Here is a 10717-nt window from a genome sequence, read left to right as displayed (position 1 = left end):
TCCCCGGCAGAGGCCGGCCGGACCTCAGAACGCGGGAGCCCGCATCCATGCACGCCCCGCACCGCGCCCCTCGCCCCTCGCCCTGTGCTGAGCGTGCGCGAACTCCGCCCCCTTTAACCTTGCAGAGCGCGCCGCGCGATCCCATCTTACAGATGCGTAAACTGGAGGCCCGCGAAGACCTGAGACCGCCTCAGGGCCCATGGCGAGGGACGGAACCCAACCTCACGCCTCCAAGGCGTGCTCGGACTGCTGCCTCGGCCTCCCTCGTCCTCCCATAGGCACCGTGCAACTCGGAGTGCATGCCCAGGTCTGCACGCCTTAACGGCCTGCGATCCCAAGCATACCCCCGTCTTCCCTGCCCGGGTTTCACCCAGGTTTCAATCCCTGTACGGCTAAAATGGACGACACCCATTACGAGGTGTCAGACCAGTGGATGCTTGGGGAGTAGGTTTTGGCCCCCATAAGGGTTGGCAGGCGGGTAAGGAGGTTGCCCTGAGCCTCCCACACGGTCTCTCGGACCCCCCCCATCAAGGTGACCCCAAAGCCCCAGATCTGGTGGGCGTGGTTTCCTTCCTTCGCGGGTTGTCTCCAAGGTTTCTTGAGGCGCTGTGGATTTTCCAGTCTGGTACAGCTTTCTCGACCCATCCCACCTCCCGCGCAAGTAACTGACTACCCCAAACCCGGACCACAGCAAAGCAAGAGGCTGAGTCAGTTCTTTAGCTGCCCTAGGACTGGCGGCTGGCCTCAGAAAGGCCCCTGTCCTAGCAAGGCAGGGCTCCATCCTCTTCTTCCCTTAGTCCTTTTCGCTTTCTCTCCATCCCCCTTTCTGCTCCTCTTTTCTCTCCTCTTTCCCCTTTTCTTCCTCCTGTCCGCTTTCTCCATCCTCCGCCTCCTCTTTGACCTCTCCCCTGCCCTCCCCCCAACACACACCCGGCACCAAGTCAACTTCTCAGTCTCTGTCCTCTCTCCTTTTAGGGGTCCCCTCTCACCCAAAGCATGACTTCCTCCAGATCCAAGTGTGTGAGTGCCCCTGTATCCCCCAGGTGTCCCCCATGAAGCCAGGAGAGGAGCAGAGCTGCTCAGCGCTTCCCCTGGGGCATTCCCACCCTCTCCTCGCGAGAACCGCCCCCAGCTCCCCCCACACACCCCGTAAACACAGGCACCAGAGTGGGCTTGTGCATTCCTGGCCTTGTGGAGCATAGGGGTGATGGGCCACAGATCCAGCGGGCAGCCTGGCATGGCACTGGAGCACCTGTGCTAGGCAGTGGCATGGAAAGCTTGGATTGGTGACCCAGGGCAGGCCTCCCTACTTTCTGGACCTCTGCATCCCCACCTGGTCTGGTCTAACACTGGAAGACAAGATCCTCCCAGGTATGATGTCTGTGCTGCTGTAGGCTGGTCTCTGGTGGCGCAGAGAGATGCTGTGTACTCTTGGAAATTGTTGTCCCTCTCTGCGCTTTGGTTTCACCTCCTGGACAACTGCAGTCTTGGAGGTGTTCATGGTGTGAGTCCGTGCAAGGGACTTAGCCACCCCTGACACACCCTTGGCCACACAGAAGTCCTGAGATCAGAGTGGCCTGCCCCTCTCTTTTTCAGCCAGAGCCTGAGTCCCCGCTCTATCACCCATCCTTTGTGCATCCCAACACTCCTGGCTGAGCAGGGGCTGAGGGTTCTTCCTGCTCTGTAGTTGTTTGGGAGTGGGGAGGAGCTCAGGAGTCAGGTGGGGTAGCCAGGGGATCCAGACTCTGAGTCGGTTCAGAACAGGTGTACTGCAAAGAAGTGAGACATGCTGGGAGCACAGCACTGGCTGTGTGCAGGTGGGTGGCTGTCCTTAGCTGCCAGCAAGCCCTGCAACTGTCTGACCCATGGCTACTCACTATGTGCCAGGCTCTGGACTCACGAATTTTGTTTTTTGTTTTTTGTTTTGTAAAAGATCTCAGAATGGGCCAGGGTGCCAGGCGTGGTGGCACACACCTGTAATCCCAGCACTCAGGAGGCTGAGGCAGGAGGATCATTGTGAGTTCAAGGCCAGCCTGGGCTACAAAGTGAGCTCAAGGCCAGCCTGAACTGCAGAGCGAGACCCTGTCTCAAAAAAGACAACAAACAAACAAACAAACAAAAAGACAGAATGAGCCAGGGATATATAATTTAAAAATCAAGGCTGGGGATATAGCTCAGTGGCACAAGCTCCTGCCTGGCAAGTGTGAAGGCGTAAATTCGATTCCCAGTACCAAAAAAAAATCTCAGACTGGCTCTCTCTCTCTCTCTCTGCCCCTCTCAACAAAGTTTCATTATGTTGCTCAGTCTGGCCTTGAACTCCTGAGCTAAAGTTACTTTTCTGCCTCAGTCTCCCAGGTAGCTGGGACTACGCCACCATCCGCTGGCTCAGAAATAGTAAAGAACTTCTTGTAGCTGGTTGCATTTTTTCAAAGATAGGCACACTGATACATGTCTTATCCCAGTGGCTGTTCTTACAATGTGACATTGACTCCCCTCCAACTGAGGGACAAGGTCTGGGTTCCCTCCTCCTTGAACCTGTGCAGATCTCTGTGACTGTCCCAACCAATAAAACATGATGAAAATGATACTTGCAAATTTAGGGCATAAGCCAGTGTGGCTTCTACCCAGTCAGCAGCGTCCCTCTGTCTGTCTCTGTCTCTCTGTCTGTCTCTCTTTATCTCTTTCCCTCTCTCGCTGTGTCTCTCTGTCTTGGTTACTTTTTTCTCGCTGCTGGGACAAAATCCCTGACGCCCAAAATTAAGGAAGGAAAGGTTTATTTTGCTTACAGTTCGTGGAGGTTTCAGCCCGTACTTGGCAGATTACAAGGCAGAGTGGCACATGGCAGAGTGTTAGCTCCAGGAGGCAGAACACAGCTAAGCAACTACCAGGACACACACCAGGGCGGAAATGGCGGAGGAGGAATGGCCTCAAGCAGCCTTTTCCTCTCCCTTACATATGCAAACTATCCACTCCAGGGCGGGTGCAGCTCTCATACCCATATTCAAACTCTAAAAGCCTGCCCCATGTCCGCATGAGGCACTGGGGGGACACACAGACATAAACCATAACACTCTCTCTGTCTCTCTCTCCTTCCCTTCTTCCCTCTCTCTCTCTCCACTCACCCTGGGAATCCAGTCCCAACCGGAGGAATCCCAGGCCACGTGAAAGGTTCCATTAACACCTCCAGCTCTGGCCCACTGACCACCAGACATGAGATGATTCAGCCCATCTCTGAGCCACCCCAGCTGACAAGTGGAGCAGGTGTGAGTTGGCTCATTGACCCTGTCCAAACTGCAAAACAAATACTGTTTTAAGCCATCAACTTTTGGGGCCATTTGTTACACAGCAATGGGTACCTGGAATGTATGACCAAGGTCACAGAGCTTGGGAGCAGCAGGACTGGTGTTGATTTGAACTTAGGGCCATCCAATTACAGAGCTGTTGGGTTACAAACTATCTAGTTCAGGTACCAAGGATGTACTGTGTAAAACTCTGATCTAGAAGGAAGGAAGCACTAAATGATTATAAGAATTTATGTGACAGAGTATAAGCAACAAAGGAGGCAATTATCCAAGTGGAAAAACAGTTTCATTTCTTGCGCTTGCCAGGCAACAAGCCACTGCTGAAGGGTTCTTTGGGAAACCTGTTTAAATAGATAATCAAGGAGTCCCCCCTGGAGGAGGCAGCCTTTAAACTGAGTTATTCAAAGGTGTGGAGAAAGAAGAGACTCAGGCAGAGGGAAGAAGAAGCTTGATAAATGTTCCAGGAAGCGAGACAGTTGACACATTTGGAACCCTTGGATGACGGAGGGAAAGGAGACGGCACATGGGGTGGGTGAGCAGCAGGAACGGGGCATGCCTGTGCGGGGTCATGACCTTAGGGCAGTGGCGAGCCGTTAGAGATGGTAGGCTGGGAGCGATGAGCCTCATTTCTGTTTTGGAGTAAGTAGATCATTCTGCCGCTGGCAAGAAGAGGTGCTGGGAGACAGTGCTGGGGCTGCTAAGCCTGTCCCGGGGAGCTGAGAGCGGCCTGCATGAGGCTGGCGGCGGTGGAGAGGGGAGGAAGAGGGTCATCTGGAGATGTGTGCTGGGAGTCAAGGAGTCAGCACCCCGAGCTGGCAATGAGGAATCAGAAACAAAGTCAAGTTCAATTCCCTGATTTCTGGCTTTAGCTGTGGGACAGGGCGAAGGACGACCCCATGTTCCACGGCAGGAAAGGCAGCTTGGCGGTGCTTAGAGGGCAGAGAGGACTAGGCTTACAGGGGCAAGTGAAGAGGTTTTTTAGGGGGGCATGTCCAGTTTGGGGTGTCTGTGGAGACATCTAAGTGGAGAACTCAGATAGGTAAGTGACACTGCAGGGTGGAACCCAGGGTAGCACCGGGGTCTGGAGCCCCAAAGAGTCATTAGCGCTTAGTTAGGTAACATTCAAATCCTTGAGGCCAGGTGAGGGAACTTAGGGAGAGGGTCTGTGGGAAGAAAAAACACTGGCCCTGGAACCAGAGATTTAAAAATTTCTGGTTCTTGGGGCTGGGGGTTTAGCTCAGTGGCACAAACACCTTCCTGGCAAGCACAAGGTCCTGAATTTAATTCCCGGTACCAGAAAAAAAAGAAAAAAGAAAAAGAAAAAAAAAGAATTCCTGGTTCTAGAAAATGGGTAAAAGAGGAAAAATCAGCCGCAAAAGACAAGAGAGCGTGGCCAGGGGAAGACTTTGACAAGAGCATGGCGGGGGGGGGGGCCTTAACAAGAGCAGGGGTGTGGGACAGAAGGACCAGGAGTGAACGCAGGAGGGAACAGGAAGCAGAATGTGGGGAAGGGAGCAGCCGTGGGGGGCGTGAGGTGAGCAGGGAAGATCAGGCAGAGGCTGGGGAGAGCAGCGTGGGAGCGGGGCTGGGGCAGGGCCAGGGCTGGGGCCTGGCTCTGGAAAGGAGCTGGCCGTCTTCCCCTGTCCTGGAGGACGGGTGTGTGAGGGTGAGGCTGCCTGACAGGACTTCTGTTTGCTCAGTGAGGAGGGGCAGGGAAGGAGTGCAGCCATGTGAGGGGCTGAGGAGCCTATGAGGAGAGCCTTGGGAGTGCAAATTCCATGGCCGGAGCATGAGTGTGAGTGTGCGTGTGAGTGCGTGCACGGGATCTGTCAGGCCACCCACTGCATCTGTTAGGGGTTTAAGGTGGAGCCGCTCCGCCCATTGGACGTTTCTCTCCAAAGTTTTCACCTTTCATTCCCATCACTGCAATTGTGCTGCACGTATGTTATTTTTATTCGTGCGGGTTTATAATACAGAATAGCGACGTTCCTGCTGGGGACTCGGGATCCACATAGAGCACATCTCCATAACGTGCAATCCCTTTCCTCCCCACCCAGCCCCCTTCTCCATGTCCAACAGTTGGCCTTCTAGTTTCCTATCCTCTCCCCTTTCTCTTCTTCCCTCATTCACTGATACTTTAGGTTTCTCATGGAGGAGGAATATGCTGTCCTTTAACTTTCTCAGGCTGGCTTATTTCACTTAGCACCATAAGCTCTGGTATGCACACACAATTCTTTGCAAACATCATTTCTGACACTTGGAAATAATCCACTGAGTGGATGTTCCCCGGGTCACTCACCGTTCCCCTTTCACCGGAGATGACTGGTGCCAGGAGATCTGCTGGAGGAGAGAGGAGAAGGCCAGCTGCAGGCAGAGGGGGTGTCAGGCCCTCTGGCCCCTGGAGCCCCACCATGGCAGCTTTTTAGGGGCTGCTGTTTGGCAAAGGTGTTCCTGCCAGTCCCACACTGAGTCTTCTTGGGCATAAAGACAGAACGAGACAGCCAGGCAAACCCCGCTGGCTCCTCCAAGTGCCCCCTGGTCAGGTGTCAGGCTCAGGGGAAGTGGGTCAGAGAGGTGCGGGGCAGAGGCGGCAGGAAGCCCTAGGAGTGTGGCGCCTGAGCTGTTTACAGCTTCAACACACCTGGCAACAGCCATGTTTGAAGTGGCAACAGGGCCAGTCCCTCTCCTATTTTCCCCATAATACAAGTGCTTTTCTTCACATCTCAGACTTCCTGGTGGAGCACTGCCCCGGGACACCACCAGGGCAGGGTATCTAGGGACCTTGGTCAGTGGGACAGGGTCCCTTCCAGGTGCGTGAAGATGGAGTGAGCACCTATGGGACACCAGGTCCACCCACCCATCTGATGCTGATGCTGGTAATTACCAGGTGGCCGTATTTTCTAGGGTATCCTACCCTGGGCAGAGGCCACTTGCTGTGGGGCTGGCTGAAGCCCCTACCAGCTTTGAGTTTTGTGATTTAATGACACTTTAATCATCGAGGTCCTACTGTGAGTCAGGGACAGAGGAGCAAGCCCCACTGAGGGAATGCTTCCTGTATGCCAGACACGTGTGCCTGACTTCACAGCCGCCCTCAGGAGGGGACGGTCCTCACCACCCGCAGAGGCAGTCTCCCCCAGCAGCATGGGATGACTGAGGGAGCACAGGCTTAACCTTAAGGCCAGGGTCCTCAGGGTGGGCATCAGGTACCCACTGGTACCTGGAAGTAACTGAGAAGCTCTACCCACATAAGCGCCAAGGAGCCCGGGATCCCCTGCTTCTGGGCTGAGGGGGCAGAGCTGGGACCAGACGGTGACAAGGTCTCGTTTGTGTGTTTGTGGGATTTGAGTTGCTGTGGTGAGTGATAATCATTGACAGGCCTTCCCAGCTAGAGTGGGGCAGGCGCAGGGTCAGGGCCCACCACCCTCCGGGCAGGTATAAGAGCCAGGCCTGAGGGCCTGGAGCAGGCTGAGGCTGCAGTGCAGACATCTGCTAGGGGACAAGAGTTCAGAGCCAAAGCTGCTGTGTACAGACCGCCAGGTAGGGAGGGGCTGTTCTGGGTGTGGCCCACTCTCTGGGCACCAAGGGGGGAGGCAGAAGAAATTGAGAGCCCTGGCTCCTCACCGGCACCCAGATGGAGGCTGAGTAGTGTCTAGTCGGGGATTTGGGCCTAGATTTCTGAAAGAGGCAGGGAGGGGCCGGAGTAATAAGCAGCGTCATTTATTCTGCCCCGCTAAATGCCAGGTGCTGTGGGTTATCAAATGGAACTGAGGGAGAGCCTGACTTCACATCTCAAGCCTTCAGGCAGTACCTTTATTTAGTCTTCTTTCTTTTTTTTTTTTTTTGAGACAGGGTTTCACTATGCAGTTCAGTTCAGGCTGGCCTTGGACTCACTATGTAGCCCAGACTGACCTCGAACTCACAACTGTCCTCCTGCCTCAGCCTCTCAAGTGCAGGGATTACAGGCATGCACCACCATGCCTGGCATCTTTATTTATTCTTATAACAGCCTTAGGAGTAGATATTAATATTTTACAGATGTGGAGACTGAAGCAGAGATATTAAGTAACTTGCGCAAGGACACATAACACATAGCCAAGTGGCAAAAACCAGGATTTGAACTCGTTAATTCCAGAGCCCGTATGTGTGTGTGCGCTAGGGGTCGAGTCTGGGGCCTTGGGCATACTAAGCATGCATTTTACTACTGAGCCACATCTCCGGCTCTACTAATAACCTTTTCTTTTCTTTTTTTTTTTTTTCTGGTATCGGGAATCGAACTCATGACCTTGCGCTTGGCAGGCAGGCGCTGTGCCACTGAGCTAAATCCCCAGCCCCAACTTTTTCATTAGAAATAAAAAGGTTTTTTTTTTTTCCAGCCCTAAGCCCTGTACATGCTAGACAAGTGCTCTATCACTAAGCTGTATCCTCAGCCCAAAATATTGTTTTTGAAAGCTTTTATCTTTAATCTGGGCATGCATTTTCAAGCTTCTGTTATGATTCACTCATGGACTTTGAGAGGGAACTGAATTGCAGGTGTGAGTCCTGTGAAGGCTTCTGGAATATCAGGTCTAATGTGTTAGATGTTACCTGTGGGGCAACTGAGGCCCAAGGGTGCAAATGAGCTTATTGACAGTCATACAGGGAAGTAGAGGTCTGGGACCCCCAGCCTGGGCCTTACCCTCTTCTGGCCACAGTCCTCAGAGCAAAGAGGCAGAAGGGAATCACAGCTGGAATTTATTGTACATGGCTAACATCTGTTAGATGCTCACTGAGGCCTTGAATGCTGCCTTGCTCACAGACCCACCTGGTGACCACTGGGCCTAGGGTAAGAGGGAGCAAAGGGCAGCTGGGTGGGCATGGAGCCAGCTGGGTGTGGCCCAGGCTCCTCCCTCTCATCTCCTGGACTTGACTGGCAGCACTTCCTCCCAACAGGCCGAGGACTGGCTCACTACCCGGCTGGCCACCACACAGGATGAAAGGTCTCCGATGGCGCTACACTCGGCTGGTGAGGGATCCTGCTCAGCTGGGGGTCAGGGCCGGGAGGAGGCGGGGATCTCGGTAGGACAAGGCATGGGTGGGGTTGGGGGCAGGCAGGTGACTTGTCCCCCTCCGAGGTCCCAGGGGCTTAGAGCAAGGACTGACTCAGGGGACCTGAGCCCCAGCCTGTGCCTGAGACCTTGAAGGGAGCAGATCACTGTTTCTGTCCCTTTCCCCAGAGTGGGTGGCAGATGCAGCTCTGTCTGGAGCGAGGGCCCTTTCTTAACCGTTTCTCATTCTCAAAGAGGCTGCTCCTTTCCATGGAAAGCCTGCTGTCTTTGTGGGAGATCTTCATGCACATGTCTGCACGCCTGAATACGCATACACACGCCCACACACTCAAGCACACCCCCACAACAGCGGGTAGAAGCTTGGCTGAATGACACCACCAGTGTACCTGCCCACTGACACACACCCGTATTTACACAACCCACCCTACCTCAAAACACACACATGTAATACATAAATTCACACTGAACACGTTCTCACAGTGATTTGCCTGCACGACTCTATTTGAGGACAGAACACAACCCTCAGGGACAAACACATTTTACGCAGACCTAGGTATGCTGTCTCACACATGACTGCATCCATGGTCTCACTGGCTGCCAGGCTGTCCTCTGGGCTTCTCTGGCACAATAAAGAAATTAAAAGCACATTCTTAGGACTTCAGAGGAAATTCAAAGAAACCATGGTAGCAAGCGTGCAGCACAGGCTGGTCCAGCACAGGCTGTGTCAGCGGCGGCCGTCATCACTGTCATCACTGGCAGGGTCATTGTTACTTCATGTACAGACACACTGGGCGGCAGTGCCCAGGGCTGGCTGCTCCCACCCTTCCTCCCTGTCCCCAGCTCAGAACTTGCTCCCCAGCGTCTTCCCCCCAATCCATAGCAACAGGCACGCCGACTGCAGGGCCCACAGCCGGCCGCGGCTCCGAGGTGCTGGGCTGGGTGTGTGCCTCCCGCAGAGAGTGGCAGGGAGGAAGCCGGAGGGCGGGCAGAGTCCTGGCTGTTGTGGGCACTTACAGATGGCTGTGGGCAGGGGTCAGGAGGTACCTGAGGCTTCTGGGCTCAGGAGCTGGTGCAGGGGGTGTCTGTCGCTCAATCACCGGGCCTCTCTGTGTCTTCTCAGCCCAGCCAGATGGAGGATGCCCTGAGCGGGGAGGACGGCGAGGAGGAAGAGGACGAGGACGCAAAGGAGGGAGCCGCAGCCCCTGTCCCTGATCCTGAAGAGCCGGTGGAGCCCCAGCTGACAGAAGCCAGCCAGGTTCTGGGTACCGCAGAGATTAGGCAGGTTGGGGCTCTGTCATACACCAGGACTTTGGCCCTGGAGTTTTTCCCTTCGCCAGCCACGCCCAGGGGCACTGGGGTCACTGCTGCCTTGTCCCCAGCTCCCTGGCTCACCTTGGGAAAATCATTTCTTCTCTCTGGCCTTCCTTCCCTTTCTAGTGAAACAGTTCAGGATACGAGCACTACCTCTGCCCTTCAGGGTCTGAGAAAGAGAACTCCTTGTCACTATTGGGGATTGAACCCACACACTTGCCACTGGGCTGCATCCTTAACCGTTTCTTATTTTTATTTTTTTGACACAGGGTCTTGTTAAGTAGCTAACTTGCCCAGTTGGATTTGACTTTGTGATTATCCTGTCTCAGCTTCCCAGAGTGCTGGGATTGTAGGCGTGCACACCGTGCCTGGCTCAAATGTGCATTCTGAGGTGGCCCTGGCCCGTGTAACTGAAAGTGGATGTTGGCAGGCTGAGAGGAGGGGCTCAGGATCTCTTTGATGCTCTGGCCTCTGGCAACCAGGGTGACCAGGGGAGAGAATACTGAGAGAGACCTGAGCAGGGTTGGCTTCCTGGCTCTGCTACTTCCTGCCCCTGTGAGCTTTGGGTTGGTTGCCCCACGTCCCAGGCTCAGTTTTCCCATCTGTAAAACAGGAAACCCTGCCTCTAAGGGCTATTGCTGATGGGTGTGAGGTCCACAGAAACAGTCAAAAGCCTCAGGTACCTTGGCCATCTGTGTGGTGCGGTATGGCCCCTGCCTTGGGATGGAAGGAAGGCAGAGAGAGGAGACTCCCTCCCTCACCTCACCTTACCCGCAGCTCGGCCTCCACCTGCCCCCGAGGGTCACCGGCCACCCCTGGAGTCTGGCCTTCAGCACATCAAGGGATGGCTTCAGCCTGCGGAGAATGTACCGGCAGATGGAGGGCTGCAGCGGGCCGGTGCTGCTGGTGCTCAGGGACCAGGAGGGTCAGGTGAGCAGAGCAGGGCTCTGTGCGCTCCAGTCAGATACCACTGGGCCCTGCCCAGCAAAGCCTCGGGGACAAGATGGCTGAGGTGATAGGCTAAGTCATTTCTAATGGCATTCAGAGCCAGGCCCCCCC

General features: G+C 54.7%; 1 protein-coding gene across 5 annotated transcripts in view; it reads left to right on the top strand.

The window, feature by feature from the left end:
- The first annotated feature begins 6784 nt into the window (after positions 1–6784).
- Positions 6785–10717, top strand: part of Tldc2 (TBC/LysM-associated domain containing 2) — a 13637-nt gene continuing 9704 nt past the window's right edge. Inside the window, exons 1-4 of one of the 5 annotated variants that reach the window (XM_005384726.2) lie at positions 6785–6839; positions 8232–8304; positions 9468–9629; positions 10436–10588. In XM_005384726.2, the coding sequence (XP_005384783.1) occupies positions 8272–8304; positions 9468–9629; positions 10436–10588 (348 nt within the window). In that variant the 5' untranslated portion in view covers positions 6785–6839; positions 8232–8271. Of the gene's footprint in view, positions 6840–8231; positions 8305–8831; positions 9287–9467; positions 9630–10435; positions 10589–10717 lie in introns of those variants that run through there. The other 4 variants (XM_013514018.1, XM_013514016.1, XM_013514017.1 and 1 more) reach the window with 4 other exon arrangements.

This window comes from Chinchilla lanigera, unplaced genomic scaffold (genome assembly GCF_000276665.1).
Source record: "Chinchilla lanigera isolate Chin_1 unplaced genomic scaffold, ChiLan1.0 scaffold00021, whole genome shotgun sequence".
In the NCBI taxonomy this organism is placed as follows: Eukaryota; Metazoa; Chordata; class Mammalia; order Rodentia; family Chinchillidae; genus Chinchilla; species Chinchilla lanigera.
Note: the sequence above shows the minus strand (reverse complement) of the source record. Positions and strands in the feature narration are given on the sequence as shown.